Genomic DNA, 18,508 nt, shown 5'->3' with positions numbered 1-18,508 from the left:
TGGACAAAGCCATTGTTTGCGTTCACAGAACCGGTCAACAGAAAGTCAAACATAAACACAGACAACATACAAAAACATATAAGACTGGTTTCCCGGACACAGGCTAAACGCAGCACTAGACTGAAACGTAAGCTCAATGGATAATCTCCATTGAAAGTGCTTTTTAGTCCATTTACTCTTAATCTGTGTCTGGTAAGCCAGTACATAGACAGCCAGGGCCCAGACAGCCAGGGCCCAGAGAACCAAGGCCCAGACAGCCAGGGCCCAGAGTACCAGAGACCAGACAGCCAGGGCCCAGACAGCCAGGGCCCAGACAGCCAGGGCCCAGAGAACCAAGGCCCAGACAGCCAGGGCCCAGACAGCCAGGGCCCAGATAACCAGGGCCCAGTGTTTCAAAAGTTATCTGGATTTTGCCTATTGGATATGATTAAATGCATAGAGCTAGAATGCATAGAACAGAGGAATCATTGACTTGAATGGGGGACTCGTGAAGGATATACTACGAAGGAAGCTTGATCTACTTTGGGTTTTCTAAAGCTAACCAGCTTCAGTTAGCTTCACATTCCAGCTCAGGTTTCATCTATACTATGATGGTGGACTTTGCTCGTCCGCCTGCTGCTAACTCTAGCAGGCTTGTAACTGCTGAACTCAAACATCAATCCACGGACGAGTCAGTGCCACATCTGTGGTTTTACTCGTTTAATTTGACACTATCTAGGTTTCCATCCAATTGGCGACAGATTTCCCTGCGAATATTTTAAAATCCGCATTTTTCCAAGAGGGATGTTTCCGTCAAATTGACTTGTTGCGGATAAAAGAACGTGCGATGATGTAGTGCAAACAAAGATAACTTCTGCGGTTAAATTCTCAGGTACCGAATAAAACACTCCAAGTGAAATGGGTTTTACACTCTACTGAAGGTTCTCTAACAAAACATGTTTATATAGCTAGTTTGCCCACTGGTACTGTCATGATGAGGTGCTGTTGGCTGGAGGACACCTATAGCCCACTGGTACTGTCATGATGAGGTGCTGTTGGCTGGAGGACACCTATAGCCCAATGGTACTGTCATTGTGAGGTGCTGTTGGCTAGAGGACACCTATAGCCCACTGGTACTGTCATGATGAGGTGCTGTTGGCTAGAGGACACCTATATCCCCCTGGTACTGTCATGATGAGGTGCTGTTGGCTGGAGGACACCTATAGCGCACTGGTACTGTCATGATGAGGTGCTGTTGGCTAGAGGACACCTATATCCCCCTGGTACTGTCATGATGAGGTGCTGTTGGCTGGAGGACACCTATAGCCCACTGGTACTGTCATGATGAGGTGCTGTTGGCTGGAGGACAGCTATAGCCCACTGGTACTGTCATGATGAGGTGCTGTTGGCTGGAGGACACCTATAGCCCACTGGTACTGTCATGATGAGGTGCTGTTGGCTAGAGGACACCTATATCCCACTGGTACTGTCCTGATGAGGTGCTGTTGGCTAGAGGACACCTATATCCCACTGGTACTGTCATGATGAGGTGCTGTTGGCTGGAGGACACCTATAGCCCACTGGTACTGTCATGATGAGGTGCTGTTGGCTGGAGGACACCTATAGCCCACTGGTACTGTCATGATGAGGTGCTGTTGGCTGGAGGACACCTATAGCCCACTGGTACTGTCATGATGAGGTGCTGTTGGCTAGAGGACACCTATATCCCACTGGTACTGTCATGATGAGGTGCTGTTGGCTGGAGGACACCTATAGCCCACTGGTACTGTCATGATGAGGTGCTGTTGGCTGGAGGACACCTATAGCCCACTGGTACTGTCATGATGAGGTGCTGTTGGCTGGAGGACACCTATAGCCCACTGGTACATTTACATTTACATTTAAGTCATTTAGCAGACGCTCTTATCCAGAGCGACTTACAAATTGGTGCATTCACCTTATGACATCCAGTGGAACAGTCACTTTACAATAGTGCATCTAAATCTTAAAGGGGGGAAGAGGGAATACTTATCCTATCCTAGGTATTCCTTAAAGAGGTGGGGTTTCAGGTGTCTCCGGAAGGTGGTGATTGACTCCACTGTCCTGGCGTCGTGAGGGAGTTTGTTCCACCATTGGGGGGCCAGAGCAGCGAACAGTTTTGACTGGGCTGAGCGGGAGCTGTACTTCCTCAGTGGTAGGGAGGCGAGCAGGCCAGAGGTGGATGAACGCAGTGCCCTTGTTTGGGTGTAGGGCCTGATCAGAGCCTGGAGGTACTGAGGTGCCGTTCCCCTCACAGCTCCGTAGGCAAGCACCATGGTCTTGTAGCGGATGCGAGCTTCAACTGGAAGCCAGTGGAGAGAACGGAGGAGCGGGTTGACGTGAGAGAACTTGGGAAGGTTGAACACCAGACGGGCTGCGGCGTTCTGGATGAGTTGAAGGGGTTTAATGGCACAGGCAGGGAGCCCAGCCAACAGCGAGTTGCAGTAATCCAGACGGGAGATGACAAGTGCCTGGATTAGGACCTGCGCCGCTTCCTGTGTGAGGCAGGGTCGTACTCTGCGGATGTTGTAGAGCATGAACCTACAGGAACGGGCCACCGCCTTGATGTTGGTTGAGAACGACAGGGTGTTGTCCAGGATCACACCAAGGTTCTTAGCGCTCTGGGAGGAGGACACAATGGAGTTGTCAACCGTGATGGCGAGATTATGGAACGGGCAGTCCTTCCCCGGGAGGAAGAGCAGCTCCGTCTTGCCGAGGTTCAGCTTGAGGTGGTGATCCGTCATCCACACTGATATGTCTGCCAGACATGCAGAGATGCGATTCGCCACCTGGTCGTCAGAAGGGGGAAAGGAGAAGATTAGTTGTGTGTCGTCTGCATAGCAATGATAGGAGAGACCATGTGAGGTTATGACAGAGCCAAGTGACTTGGTGTATAGCGAGAATAGGAGAGGGCCTAGAACAGAGCCCTGGGGGACACCAGTGGTGAGAGCGCGTGGTGAGGAGACAGATTCTCGCCACGCCACCTGGTAGGAGCGACCTGTCAGGTAGGACGCAATCCAAGCGTGAGCCGCGCCGGAGATGCCCAACTCGGAGAGGGTGGAGAGGAGGATCTGATGGTTCACAGTATCGAAGGCAGCCGATAGATCTAGAAGGATGAGAGCAGAGGAGAGAGAGTTAGCTTTAGCAGTGCGGAGCGCCTCCGTGATACAGAGGAGAGCAGTCTCAGTTGAATGACTAGTCTTGAAACCTGACTGATTTGGATCAAGAAGGTCATTCAGAGAGAGATAGCGGGAGAGCTGGCCAAGGACGGCACGTTCAAGAGTTTTGGAGAGAAAAGAAAGAAGGGATACTGGTCTGTAATTGTTGACATCGGAGGGATCGAGTGTAGGTTTTTTCAGAAGGGGTGCAACTCTCGCTCTCTTGAAGACGGAAGGGACGTAGCCAGCGGTCAGTGATGAGTTGATGAGCGAGGTGAGGTAAGGGAGGAGGTCTCCGGAAATGGTCTGGAGAAGAGGGGAGGGGATAGGGTCAAGCGGGCAGGTTGTTGGGCGGCCGGCCGTCACAAGACGCGAGATTTCATCTGGAGAGAGAGGGGAGAAAGAGGTCAGAGCACAGGGTAGGGCAGTGTGAGCAGAACCAGCGGTGTCGTTTGACTTAGCAAACGAGGATCGGATGTCGTCGACCTTCTTTTCAAAATGGTTGACGAAGTCGTCTGCAGAGAGGGAGGAGGGGGGGAGGAGGATTCAGGAGGGAGGAGAAGGTGGCAAAGAGCTTCATAGGGTTAGAGGCAGATGCTTGGAATTTAGCGTGGTAGAAAGTGGCTTTAGCAGCAGAGACAGAGGAGGAAAATGTAGAGAGGAGGGAGTGAAAGGATGCCAGGTCCGCAGGGAGGCGAGTTTTCCTCCATTTCCGCTCGGCTGCCCGGAGCCCTGTTCTGTGAGCTCGCAATGAGTCATCGAGCCACGGAGCGGGAGGGGAGGACCGAGCCGGCCTGGAGGATAGGGGACATAGAGAGTCAAAGGATGCAGAGAGGGAGGAGAGGAGGGTTGAGGAGGCAGAATCAGGAGATAGGTTGGAGAAGGTTTGAGCGGAGGGAAGAGATGATAGGATGGAAGAGGAGAGAGTAGCGGGGAGAGAGAGCGAAGGTTGGGACGGCGCGATACCATCCGAGTAGGGGCAGTGTGGGAGGTGTTGGATGAGAGCGAGAGGGAAAAGGATACAAGGTAGTGGTCGGAGACTTGGAGGGGAGTTGCAATGAGGTTAGTGGAAGAACAGCATCTAGTAAAGATGAGGTCGAGCGTATTGCCTGCCTTGTGAGTAGGGGGGAGGGTGAGAGGGTGAGGTCAAAAGAGGAGAGGAGTGGAAAGAAGGAGGCAGAGAGGAATGAGTCAAAGGTAGACGTGGGGAGGTTAAAGTCGCCCAGAACTGTGAGAGGTGAGCCGTCCTCAGGAAAGGAGCTTATCAAGGCATCAAGCTCATTGATGAACTCTCCGAGGGAACCTGGAGGGCGATAAATGATAAGGATGTTAAGCTTGAAAGGGCTGGTAACTGTGACAGCATGGAATTCAAAGGAGGCGATAGACAGATGGGTAAGGGGAGAAAGAGAGAATGACCACTTGGGAGAGATGAGGATCCCGGTGCCACCACCCCGCTGACCAGAAGCTCTCGGGGTGTGCGAGAACACGTGGGCGGACGAAGAGAGAGCAGTAGGAGTAGCAGTGTTGTCTGTGGTGATCCATGTTTCCGTTAGTGCCAAGAAGTCGAGGGACTGGAGGGAGGCATAGGCTGAGATGAACTCTGCCTTGTTGACCGCAGATCGGCAATTCCAGAGGCTACCGGAGACCTGGAACTCCACGTGGGTCGTGCGCGCTGGGACCACCAGATTAGGTGGCCGCGGCCACGCGGTGTGGAGCGTTTGTATGGTCTGTGCAGAGAGGAGAGAACAGGGATAAACAGACACATAGTTAACAGGCTACAGAAGAGGCTACGCTAATGCAAAGGAGATTGGAATGACAAGTGGACTACACGTCTCGAATGTTCAGAAAGTTAAGCTACGTAGCAAGAATCTTATTGACTAAAATGATTAAAATGATACAGTACTGCTGAAGTAGGCTAGCTGGCAGTGGGTGCGTTGTTGACACTACACTAATCAAGTCGTTCTGTTGAGTGTAATAGTTTCTACAGTGCTGCAATTCGGGGGCTAGCTGGCTAGCTAGTAGTGTTGTTTACGTTACGTTGCGTTAAAAGAACGACAATAGCTGGCTAGCTAACCTAGAAAATCGCTCTAGGCTACACAATTATCTTTGATACAAAGACGGCTATGTAGCTAGCTATGTAGCTAGCTACGATCAAACAAATCAAACCGTTGTACTGTAATGAAATGAAATGAAAATGTGATACTACCTAAGGACGACAAATAGCTGGCTAGCTAACCTCTGTAAATTAAGATAATCACTCTAAGACTACACACTCTAAACCTAAACAACACAATTATCTTGGAACGAAGATACGAAGACAGCAAAGACGGCTATGTAGCTAGCTAACACTACACTGATCGAGTCGTTCAGTTGAGTGTAATAGTTTTCCCAGTGCAGCTAATCAGTGGACGTTAGCTAGCTGGCTAGTGAAGACTACGTTAGGACGGCGAAATACGATAATTACGCAATTATCTTTGATACAAAGACGGCTATGTAGCTAGCTGAGAAGCACCTATAGCCAACTGGTACTGTCATGATGAGGTGCTGTTGGCAGGAGGACACCTATAGTCTACTGGTACTGTCATGATGAGGTGCTGTTGGCTGGAGGACACCTATAACCTACTACATGATGAGGTGCTGTTGGCTGGAGGGCACCTATAACCTAGTACATGATGAGGTGCTGTTGGCTGGAGGGCACCTATAACCCAGTACATGATGAGGTGCTGTTGGCTGGAGGGCACCTATAGCCCACTGGTACTGTCATGATGAGGTGCTGTTGGCTGGAGGGCACCTATAGCCCACTGGTACTGTCATGATGAGGTGCTGTTAGCTGGAGGGCACCTATAGCCCACTGGTACTGTCATGATGAGGTGATGCTTTCCCAACGAGTCGTAGTGGGAGACGACGACGGTCACCTGACGGTTATTATATCAATATTTGCGCATTAAAAAGCTTTTCCACTGATATTTCTCACATGAATTCATTTTACCGACACAAAAAGATCCCACCTTGTCTGGCGTGTTTTGTTCTGTCGACATTTGAAACGTTTCTAGAAGAATGTTCTGTTTTCAGCAGGCCTGACAATTACATGTTTTATCCGACATGTGCTTTACTCGCATAAAAAGGTTGGATGGCAACCTGGTTACGGTTGGCAACCTGGTTACGGATGGCAACCTGGTTACGGATGGCAACCTGGTTACGGATGGCAACCTGGTTACGGATGGCAACCTGGTTACGGATGGCAACCTGGTTACAGTTGGCAACCTGGTTATGGATGGCAACCTGGTTATGGATGGCAACCTGGTTACGGATGGCAACCTGGTTACGGATGACAACCTGGTTACGGATGACAACCTGGTTACGGATGTCTTTGCGAGATAGAGGGAATGGGATTTCATTGGTCCTCAACTCGTGGTTCAGTCATTTCGTTAAGGGTATGTGGAGTTAGCCTGCCCTAGAGCAGGTTAGCCCTGAGTTAGCCTGCCCTGCAGCAAGTTAGCCCTGAGTTAGCCTGCCCTGGAGCAGGTTAGCCCTGAGTTAGCCTGCCCTGGAGCAGGTTAGCCCTGAGTTAGCCTGCCCTGGAGCAGGTTAGCCCTGAGTTAGCCTGCCCTGCAACAGGTTAGCCCTGAGTTGGCCTGCCCTGCAATAGGTTAGCCCTGAGATAGCCTGCCCTGGAGAAGGTTAGCCCTGAGTTAGCCTGCCCTGCAACAGGTTAGCCCTGAGTTAGCCTGCCCTGCAACAGGTTAGCCCTGAGTTAGCCTGCCCTGCAGCAGGTTAGCCCTGAGTTAGCCTGCCCTGCAGCAAGTTAGCCCTGAGTTGGCCTGCCCTGCAATAGGTTAGCCCTGAGATAGCCTGCCCTGCAGCAGGTTAGCCTGCCCTGGAGAAGGTTAGCCCTGAGTTAGCCTGCCCTGCAGCAGGTTAGCCCTGAGTTAGCCTGCCCTGCAGCAGGTTAGCCCTGAGTTAGCCTGACCTGCAGCAGGTTAGCCCTGAGTTAGCCTGACCTGCAGCAGGTTAGCCCTGAGTTAGCCTGCCCTGCAACAGGTTAGCCCTGAGTTAGCCTGCCCTGCAGCAAGTTAGCCCTGAGTTGGCCTGCCCTGCAATAGGTTAGCCCAGAGATAGCCTGCCCAGCAGCAGGTTAGCCTGCCCTGGAGAAGGTTAGCCCTGAGTTAGCCTGCCCTGCAGCAGGTTAGCACTGAGTTAGCCTGCCCTGCAGCAGGTTAGCCTGCCCTGGAGAAGGGGAGCCACTTTCTTGGTACTGGTTATCCCGAGTTGAACTCAAGAGTTGACCAACGTTACCTGGCTAACTCCTCAACCTGCTTGGTAGGATAGGGCTCTGTTCTATTCATTATATTTCTATGCATTTCTGCCTATCCCATAAGCCAAACAACCAGATGGAAAACTTTGGAAAAACTGGAGCTGGGTGATTAAAGACATTGTAATTACCTGGAGGTCAGGGGACAGATGGTAGAGATGGTTGACCGCCCCCACGTACAGATGACCAGACCTGGGGTCCAGTAGGAGGTGGTTGAGGGGAGATCCATCCAGGGAGAGGTAAGGGAAGGCCTGCCCAGCGGGAGAGGCCTTCTCTGGGTTAGGGTCCAGCTGGGGCTGGGTCAGGGCCTGTGGAAGCTGCAGCAGTACCAGACACCACCACCAGGTGGAGAGGGGGAGCACAGGGGGAACAGCAGCTGGCATGGCACCCCCTTACCTGCTGGAAAAGAGAGAAGAGGATGAGGATGAGGAAGAGAAAGAGAGCGAGGAGTGTTTTCCTCTGAGGATACTAACCACTATATACCCACAGACACACTTCACTGCCTGCATCTCTCTGTCTCTCACTCAAACACACAAAGACTTCCCCTTGCTTCAAACACTTTCTTTTGTTCTTCAAAGCTCCCCCACCTTCAGACACCCACGCGCACGCACGCACATGCACGCACACACACACACACACACACACACACACACACACACACACACACACACACACACACACACACACACACACACACACACACACACACACACACACACACACACACACACACACACACACACACACACACACAGCACCAGCAGAAGATCCTACTCTGACAAGTGAGGCGGAGTCTCAGCTAAACAAAGGTCATGTCTTCTTCTTCTTCTGCCCACACAGGGCATGCTGGTTGATGCTGGTCCTAGAGAGCCATAGACAACATGAGTCCCTAAGGGCACCCTATCCCTTGTGCTCTGGGATAAAAGTAGTGCACTACATGGGAATAGGACATCATTTGGAACACAGAGCAGCACATACCTGATAAAAAGACATCACAACGCAGGTAGGACAACACACACACACACACACACACACACACACACACACACACACACACACACACACACACACACACACACACACACACACACACACACACACACACACACACACACACACACACACACACACACACACACACAACACACACACCCACAGGACAACACACACACACACAGGACAACACACACACACACACACAGGACAACACACACACACACCCACAGGACAACACACACACACACCCACAGGACAACACACACACACACACCCACCCACAGGACAACATACACACACACACACCCACCCACAAGACAACATAGGACAACACATACCACACAAAGGACAACACATACCACACACACAAAGAACAACACATACCACACAAAGGACAACACATACCACACAAAGGACAACACATACCACACAAAGGACAACACATACCACACAAAGGACAACACATACCACACAAAGGACAACACATACCACACAAAGGACAACACATACCACACAAAGGACAACACATACCACATAAAGGACAACACATACCACACAAAGGACAACACATACCACACAAAGGACAACACATACCACACAAAGGACAACACATACCACAAAGGACAACACATACCACACAAAGGACAACACATACAGCCCCTTGATACAAGACGTCCTGTTTCAGTCAGGAAAGTAAACAGATACTGAAGGTGACTCCCACAGAAAGACAGTCCCACACATAACACACAAACCCTCATCACTCCGGCACCACCACCCTGCTGTTGGTTTAATGAAAGCAGGGAAGACGACAGAGTCAGACGGCTGACAGACAGGAAATGACCGAAGGCCAAAGTCCAGTACCAGTCGACCTTATTTAGAAGTTACCCAAGTGACTGTATGAGCTGTATGTGTCATGTTATTAGTGAAGGTAGAGACAAGGTCTGGCACCAGTTAGCTCGCAGTAATACATCATATCCTGGATGGAAGTCTGTTTGTGCTATCAAGTCAATTCATGTCACTGACTGTCACATTTAGCTTAGAGAACGGCAGCCGCAGATCTGGGATCAGGCTAGCTGTAATCCTACTGACTTCTTTATCCTTCTCCTCTTGCTGTAAATTTAGAGAACAAAACAAAACCACCTACTACTGCTGCATAGATCTCCTCCTCCTCCTCCTCCTCCTCCTCCTCCTCCTCCTTCCTCCTCCCCAAAGTCTCTCTCTACTCCCTCCTCGTCCTCCCTCCTCCTCCCTCCTCCCCAGTCTCCCTCTACTCCCTCCTCGTCCTCCCTCCTCCTCCTCCCTCCTCCCCAGTCTCTCTCTACTCCCTCCTCCTCCTCCCTCCTCCCCAAAGTCTCTCTCTACTCTCTCCTCCTCCCTCCTCCCCAAAGTCTCTCTCTACTCCCTCCTCCTCCCTCCTATCCCAAAGTCTCTCTCTACTCTCTCCTCCTCCCTCCTCGTCAATGTCTCTCTACTCCCTCCTCCCCCTCCCTCCTCGTCAAAGTCTCTCTCTACTCTCTCCTCCCTCCTCCCCAAAGTCTCTCTACTCCCTCCTCCTCCTCCCTCCTCCCCAAAGTCTCTCTCTAATCTCTCCTCCTCCCTCCTCCCCAAAGTCTCTCTACTCCCTCCTCCCCAAAGTCTCTCTCTACTCCCTCCTCCTCCCTCCTCAGTCTCTCTCTTCTCTTTCCTCCTCCCTCCTCGTCAAAGTCTCTCTCTACTCCCTCCTCCTCCCTCCTCCCCAAAGTCTCTCTCTACTCCCTCCTCCTCCCTCCTCAGTCTCTCTCTTCTCTCTCCTCCTCCCTCCTCGTCAGTCTCTCTCTACTCCCTCCTCCCCCTCCCTCCTCATCAAAGTCTCTCTCCACTCTCTCCTCCCTCCTCCCCAAAGTCTCTCTCTACTCCCTCCTCCTCCTCCCTCCTCCCCAAAGTCTCTCTTCAATCTCTCCTCCTCCCTCCTCCCCAAAGTCTATCTACTCCCTCCTCCCCAAAGTCTCTCTCTCCCTCCTCCCCAAAGTCTCTCTCTACTCCCTCCTCCTCCTCCCTCCTCAGTCTCTCTCTTCTCTCTCCTCCTCCCTCCTCGTCAAAGTCTCTCTCTACTCCCTCCTCCCCCTCCCTCCTCGTCAAAGTCTCTCTCTACTCTCTCCTCCCTCCTCCCCAAAGTCTCTCTCTACTCCCTCCTCCTCCTCCCTCCTCCCCAAAGTCTCTCTCTAATCTCTCCTCCTCCCTCCTCGTCAAAGTCTCTCTCTACTCCCTCCTCCCCCTCCCTCCTCGTCAAAGTCTCTCTCTACTCTCTACTCCCTCCTCCCCAAAGTCTCTCTCTACTCCCTCCTCCTCCCTCCTCAGTCTCTCTCTTCTCTTTCCTCCTCCCTCCTCGTCAAAGTCTCTCTCTACTCCCTCCTCCTCCCTCCCTCCTCCCCAAAGTCTCTCTCTACTCCCTGCTCCTCCCTCCTCAGTCTCTCTCTTCTCTCTCCTCCTCCCTCCTCGTCAAAGTCTCTCTCTTCTCTCTCCTCCCTCCTCATCAGTCTCTCTTCTCTATCCTCCTCCCTCCTCATCAGTCTCTCTCTTCTCTCTCCTCCTCATCAAAGTCTCTCTCTTCTCTCTCCTCCCTCCTCATCAGTCTCTCTTCTCTCTCCTCCTCCCTCCTCATCAGTCTCTCTCTTCTCTCTCCTCCTCATCAGTCTCTCTCTTCTCTCTCCTCCTCATCAAAGTCTCTCTCTTCTCTCTCCTCCCTCCTCATCAGTCTCTCTTCTCTCTCCTCCTCCCTCCTCATCAGTCTCTCTCTTCTCTCTCCTCCTCATCAGTCTCTCTCTTCTCTCTCCTCCTCATCAAAGTCTCTCTTCTCCTCAAAGTCTCTCTCTACTCCCTCCTCCTCCCTCCTCAGTCTCTCTCTTCTCTCTCCTCCTCCCTCCTCGTCAGTCTCTCTCTACTCCCTCCTCCCCCTCCCTCCTCGTCAAAGTCTCTCTCCACTCTCTCCTCCCTCCTCCCCAAAGTCTCTCTCTACTCCCTCCTCCTCCTCCCTCCTCCCCAAAGTCTCTCTTCAATCTCTCCTCCTCCCTCCTCCCCAAAGTCTATCTACTCCCTCCTCCCCAAAGTCTCTCTACTCCCTCCTCCCCAAAGTCTCTCTCTACTCCCTCCTCCTCCTCCCTCCTCAGTCTCTCTCTTCTCTCTCCTCCTCCCTCCTCGTCAAAGTCTCTCTCTACTCCCTCCTCCCCCTCCCTCCTCATCAAAGTCTCTCTCTACTCTCTCCTCCCTCCTCCCCAAAGTCTCTCTCTACTCCCTCCTCCTCCTCCCTCCTCCCCAAAGTCTCTCTCTAATCTCTCCTCCTCCCTCCTCGTCAAAGTCTCTCTCTACTCCCTCCTCCCCCTCCCTCCTCGTCAAAGTCTCTCTCTACTCTCTACTCCCTCCTCCCCAAAGTCTCTCTCTACTCCCTCCTCCTCCCTCCTCAGTCTCTCTCTTCTCTTTCCTCCTCCCTCCTCGTCAAAGTCTCTCTCTACTCCCTCCTCCTCCCTCCCTCCTCCCCAAAGTCTCTCTCTACTCCCTCCTCCTCCCTCCTCAGTCTCTCTCTTCTCTCTCCTCCTCCCTCCTCGTCAAAGTCTCTCTCTTCTCTCTCCTCCCTCCTCATCAGTCTCTCTTCTCTCTCCTCCTCCTCCTCATCAGTCTCTCTCTCTCTCAAATCAGTCTCTCTCTTCTCTCTCCTCCTCCCTCCTCATCAGTCTCTCTCTTCTCTCTCCTCCTCCCTCCTCATCAGTCTCTCTCTACTCCCTCCTCCTCATCAAAGTCTCTCTCTTCTCTCTCCTCCCTCCTCATCAGTCTCTCTCTCCTCCTCCCTCCTCATCAGTCTCTCTCTTCTCTCTCCTCCTCATCAAAGTCTCCCTCCTCCTCAAAGTCTCTTTCCTCCTCCTCCTCCCTCCTCCTCAAAGCCTCTCTCTCTTCTCTCTCCTCCTCCCTCCTCATCAGTCTCTCTCTTCTCTCTCCTCCTCCCTCCTCATCAAAGTCTCTCTCTTCTCTCTCCTCCCTCCTCATCAGTCTCTCTTCTCTATCCTCCTCCCTCCTCATCAGTCTCTCTCTTCTCTCTCCTCCTCATCAAAGTCTCTCTTCTCCTCATCAGTCTCTTTCCTCCTCCCTCCTCCTCAAAGCACAGAGACTCATCTGCATACTGCAAGAGCTGGTTTCTCTCAATACAGTGAATATGCTGAATATCATTTCACTTTCAAAACACAAAAAACCAAACAGAGAACCTCAGAGGAGAACATGGAGTAGAGGAGGGAGAAGAGGTTCATCTGTAATTTATGTTGCAGCAGCAGCGAGCGCAGACGTCTCGGGGCTCTGGATATGAAAGAGAAGGGGCTTCGTCCCAATCGGCACCCTATTCCCTTTCACCAGAGCCCTGGTCAACAGTAGTGCACTATAAAAGGAATAGGGTCTAAAGTAGTGCACTATAAAAGGAATAGGGTCTAAAGTAGTGCACTATAAAGGGAATATGGTCTAAAGTAGTGCACTATAAAGGGAATAGGGTCTAAAGTAGTTCACTATAAAAGGAATAGGGTGCCATTTGGGACATTCTCCAAGAGAAAAAAAAGGGATGAATTGCCCTAACATGATCAGTATGCATATAACATTTTCTCTCATCGCCCAACACCAGCATCTCTCCTCACCTTCAAAGGGTCTGACGCTAGTTCGAAAGGACAGTTTGCTACGCTATTTAAGATTAAAGTGAAATTTTCAATTTACGGTCCTCGCTGTGTAAGAGTTTACATGGATCCCATTCTGTAAGGAGGAGCCAGAGTTTACATGATCCCATTCTGTAAGGAGGAGCCAGAGTTTACATGATCCCATTCTGGAAGGAGGAGCCAGAGTTTACATGATCCCATTCTGGAAGCAGGAGCCAGAGTTTACATGATCCCATTCTGGAAGGAGGAGCCAGAGTTTACATGATCCCATTCTGGAAGGAGGAGCCAGAGTTTACATGATCCCATTCTGGAAGGAGGAGCCAGAGTTTACATGATCCCATTCTGGAAGGAGGAGCCAGAGTTTACAAGAACCCATTCTGTAAGGAGGAGCCAGAGTTTACATGATCCCATTCTGTAAGGAGGAGCCAGAGTTTACATGATCCCATTCTGTAAGGAGGAGCCAGAGTTTACATGATCCCATTCTGTAAGGAGGAGCCAGAGTTTACTTGAACCCATTCTGGAAGGAGGAGCCAGAGTTTACATGATCCCATTCTGTAAGGAGGAGCCAGAGTTTACATGATCCCATTCTGGAAGGAGGAGCCAGAGTTTACATGATCCCATTCTGGAAGGAGGAGCCAGAGTTTACATGATCCCATTCTGGAAGGAGGAGCCAGAGTTTACATGATCCCATTCTGGAAGGAGGAGCCAGAGTTTACATGATCCCATTCTGGAAGGAGGAGCCAGAGTTTACATGATCCCATTCTGGAAGGAGGAGCCAGAGTTTACATGATCCCATTCTGGAAGGAGGAGCCAGAGTTTACATGATCCCATTCTGGAAGGAGGAGCCAGAGTTTACATGATCCCATTCTGGAAGGAGGAGCCAGAGTTTACATGATCCCATTCTGGAAGGAGGAGCCAGAGTTTACATGATCCCATTCTGGAAGGAGGAGACAGAGTTTACATGAACCCATTCTGGAAGGAGGAGCCAGAGTTTACATGATCCCATTCTGGAAGGAGGAGCCAGAGTTTACATGATCCCATTCTGGAAGGAGGAGCCAGAGTTAACATGAACCCATTCTGGAAGGAGGAGACAGAGTTTACATGATCCCATTCTGGAAGGAGGAGCCAGAGTTTACATGATCCCATTCTGGAAGGAGGAGCCAGAGTTTACATGATCCCATTCTGGAAGGAGGAGCCAGAGTTTACATGATCCCATTCTGGAAGGAGGAGCCAGAGTTTACATGATCCCATTCTGGAAGGAGGAGCCAGAGTTTACATGATCCCATTCTGGAAGGAGGAGCCAGAGTTTACATGATCCCATTCTGGAAGGAGGAGCCAGAGTGAGAAGCGTATCACCTTTATTGACGTGTTTCACACAAAAATAATTTTGATTTATATTTGAGATTCTTCAAAGTAGTCACCCTTTTGCCTTGATGACAGCTGTGCACACTCTTGGCATTCTCTCAACCAGCTTCATGAGGTAGTCACCTGGAATGCATTTTAATGCACAGGTGTATGGATGATCTCCACATGTGTGGTTCCCACCGTGAAGCATGGAGGATGAGGTGTTATGTTGTGGGGGTGCTTTGCTGGTGGCACTGTCTGTGATTTATTTAGAATTCAAGGAACACTTAACCTGTTTGTAAAACGGTTGGTGTAACAGTTGGTGTAACTCATTGTAAAAGTGTTTGTCAGCTTTCACTCGTCTTTTCCCTTTTTTTCTCTCTTCCTCCCCTTTTCTTTTCTCCCTCCCCCAGTCCCCCCAGTTCCCGCCATCCCTCTTCACGTCACACAGTAGCAGCAGCAGCTTTTTAGGTCGTAGCTGCTTAGGTCGTAGCTGCTGGGAGTGTTGCCTGGCTAGGTCGTAGCTGCTGGGAGTGTTGCCTGGCTAGGTCATAGCTGCTGGGAGTGTTGCCTGGCTAGGTCGTAGCTGCTGGGAGTGTTGCCTGGCTAGGCCGTAGCTGCTGGGAGTGTTGCCTGGCTAGGTCGTAGCTGCTGGGAGTGTTGCCTGGCTAGGTCGTAGCTGCTGGGAGTGTTGCCTGGCTAGGTCGTAGCTGCTGGGAGTGTTGCCTGGCTAGGCCGTAGCTGCTGGGAGTGTTGCCTGGCTAGGCCGTAGCTGCTGGGAGTGTTGCCTGGCTAGGTCGTAGCTGCTGGGAGTGTTGCCTGGCTAGGTCGTAGCTGCTGGGAGTGTTGCCTGGCTAGGTCGTAGCTGCTGGGAGTGTTGCCTGGCTAGGTCGTAGCTGCTGGGAGTGTTGCCTGGCTAGGCCGTAGCTCCTGGGAGTGTTGCCTGGCTAGGTCGTAGCTGCTGGGAGTGTTGCCTGGCTAGGTCGTAGCTGCTGGGAGTGTTGCCTGGCTAGGTCGTAGCTGCTGGGATTGTTGCCTGGCTTGGTCGTAGCTGCTGGGAGTGTTGCCTGGCTAGGTCGTAGCTGCTGGGAGTGTTGCCTGGCTAGGTCGTAGCTGCTGGGAGTGTTGCCTGGCTAGGTCGTAGCTGCTGGGAGTGTTGCCTGGCTAGGTCGTAGCTGCTGGGAGTGTTGCCTGGCTAGGCCGTAGCTGCTGGGAGTGTTGCCTGGCTAGGCCGTAGCTGCTGGGAGTGTTGCCTGGCTAGGCCGTAGCTGCTGGGAGTGTTGCCTGGCTAGGCCGTAGCTGCTGGGAGTGTTGCCTGGCTAGGTTGTTCCTTGTACCAGAGTCAGAATTCCACTCACTACTGTAATATCTTATGTTTCACCGAGTCAGACTACAAAGGGAAGCGAGCTGCCCAGTGACACGAGCCTACCAGACGAGCTAAATTACTTCAATGCTCGCTTCGAGGCAAGCAACACTGAAGCATGCATGAGAGCATCAGCTGTTCTGGATGACTGTGTGATCACGCTCTCCGTAGCCGATGTGAGTAAGACCTTTAAACAGGTCAACATTCACAAGGCCGCAGGGCCAGACAGATTACCAGGATGTGTACTCCGAGCATGCGCTGACCAACTGGAAAATGTCTTCACTGACATTTTCAACCTCTCCCTGTCTGAGTCTGTAATACCAACATGTTTTAAGCAGACCACCATAGCCCCTGTGCCGAAGAACACTAAGGTAACCTGCTAAAATGACTACCGACCCGTAGCACTCACGTCTGTAGTCATGAAGTGCTTTGAAAGGCTGGTCATGGCTCACATCAACACCATTATCCCAGAAACCCTAGAACCACTCAATTTGCATACAGCCCCAACAGATCTACAGATGATGGAATCTCTATTGCACTCCACACTGCCCTTTCCCACCTGGACAAGAGGAACACCTACATGAGAATTATTCATGCTCAGCCCCCTCATGTACCCCCTGTTCACTCATGGCTGCATGTCCAGGCACGACTCCAAAACCATCATTAAGTTTGCCAGCGACACAACAGTGGTAGGCCTGATCACCGACAACGAGACAGCCTATAGGGAGGAGGTCAGAGGTCAGAGACCTGGCAGTGTGACAACAACCTCTCCCTCAACGATGAGACAGCCTATAGGGAGGAGGTCAGAGACCTGGCAGTGTGGTGCCAGGACAACAACCTCTCCCTCAACGATGAGACAGCCTACAGGGAGGAGGTCAGAGACCTGGCAGTGTGACAACAACCTCTCCCTCAACGATGAGACAGCCTATAGGAGGAGGTCAGAGACCTGGCAGTGTGGTGCCAGGACAACAACCTCTCCCTCAACGATGAGACAGCCTATAGGGAGGAGGTCAGAGACCTGGCAGTGTGACAACAACCTCTCCCTCAATGATGAGACAGCCTATAGGGAGGAGGTCAGAGACCTGGCAGTGTGACAACAACCTCTCCCTCAACGATGAGACAGCCTATAGGGAGGAGGTCAGAGACCTGGCAGTGTGGTAACAACCTCTCCCTCAACGATGAGACAGCCTATAGGGAGGAGGTCAGAGACCTGGCAGTGTGGTAACAACCTCTCCCTCAACGATGAGACAGCCTATAGGGAGGAGGTCAGAGACCTGGCAGTGTGGTAACAACCTCTCCCTCAACGATGAGACAGCCTATAGGGAGGAGGTCAGAGACCTGGCAGTGTGGTAACAACCTCTCCCTCAACGATGAGACAGCCTATAGGGAGGAGGTCAGAGACCTGGCAGTGTGGTAACAACCTCTCCCTCAACGATGAGACAGCCTATAGGGAGGAGGTCAGAGACCTGGCAGTGTGGTAACAACCTCTCCCTCAACGATGAGACAGCCTATAGGGAGGAGGTCAGAGACCTGGCAGTGTGGTAACAACCTCTCCCTCAACGATGAGACAGCCTATAGGGGAGGTCAGAGACCTGGCAGTGTGGTAACAACCTCTCCCTCAATGTGAGCAAGACAAAGGAGATGATTGTAGACGACAGGAAAAGGAGGACCGAGCACGCACCCAATTTCATCGACGGGGCTGTAGTGGAGCAGGTTGAGAGCTCTGTTCCCCTGTGCCTCCACATCACCAACAAACTATCATTGACTCTGTACCGGTACACCCTGTATATAGTCTCCAGATTGACTCTGTACCGGTAGCCCCTGTATATAGCCTCCACATTGACTCTGGACCGTAACACCCTGTATATAGCCTCCACATTGACTCTGGACCGTAACACCCTGTATATAGCCTCCACATTGACTCTGTACCGGTTCCCCCTGTATATAGCCTCCACATTGACTCTGTACCGTAACACCCTGTATATAGCCTCCACATTGACTCTGTACCGTAACACCCTGTATATAGCCTCCACATTGACTCTGTACCGTAATACCCTGTATATAGCCTCCACATTGACTCTGTACCGTAACAACCTCTATATAGCCTCCACATTGACTCTGTACCAGTACCCCCTGTATATAGCCTCCACATTGACTCTGTACCGTAACACCCTGTATATAGTCTCCACATTGACTCTGTACCAGTACACCCTGTATATAGTCTCCACATTGACTCTGTACCGGTTCCCCCTGTATATAGCCTCCACATTGACTCTGTACCGGTTCCCCCTGTATATAGCCTCCACATTGACTCTGTACCGTAACACCCTGTATATAGCCTCCACATTGAGTCTGGACCGTAACACCCTGTATATAGCCTCCACATTGAGTCTGGACCGTAACACCCTGTATATAGCCTCCACATTGACTCTGGACCGTAACACCCTGTATGTCCTTCTGTAGCTCAGTTGGTAGAGCATGGTGCTTGTAACACCAGGGTCCACATTGGGTCTGTACCAGTACCCCTGACCACCCTCCACATTGAATGTATGTACACCCTGACTGTAAGTCTCCACATTGATAAAAGCGTCTGCTAAATGGCATATATTATTTTATTATTTATATTTATATAGCCTCCACATTGACTCTGTAC

General features: G+C 51.4%; 1 protein-coding gene across 1 annotated transcript in view; it reads right to left on the bottom strand.

Moving 5' to 3' along the window:
- plxnb3 (plexin B3) overlaps positions 1–18,508 on the bottom strand; it is a 224,437-nt gene that overhangs the window by 170,377 nt on the left and 35,552 nt on the right. The window contains exon 2 of the mRNA XM_046333429.1: positions 7,620–7,887. Coding sequence (XP_046189385.1) covers positions 7,620–7,871 — 252 coding nt within the window. The 5' untranslated portion in view covers positions 7,872–7,887. The remainder of the gene's footprint in view (positions 1–7,619; positions 7,888–18,508) is intronic.

Source organism: Oncorhynchus gorbuscha, linkage group LG03, assembly GCF_021184085.1.
Source record: "Oncorhynchus gorbuscha isolate QuinsamMale2020 ecotype Even-year linkage group LG03, OgorEven_v1.0, whole genome shotgun sequence".
Lineage (NCBI taxonomy): Eukaryota > Metazoa > Chordata > Actinopteri > Salmoniformes > Salmonidae > Oncorhynchus > Oncorhynchus gorbuscha.
This window is presented reverse-complemented; position numbering and strand designations above follow the sequence as displayed.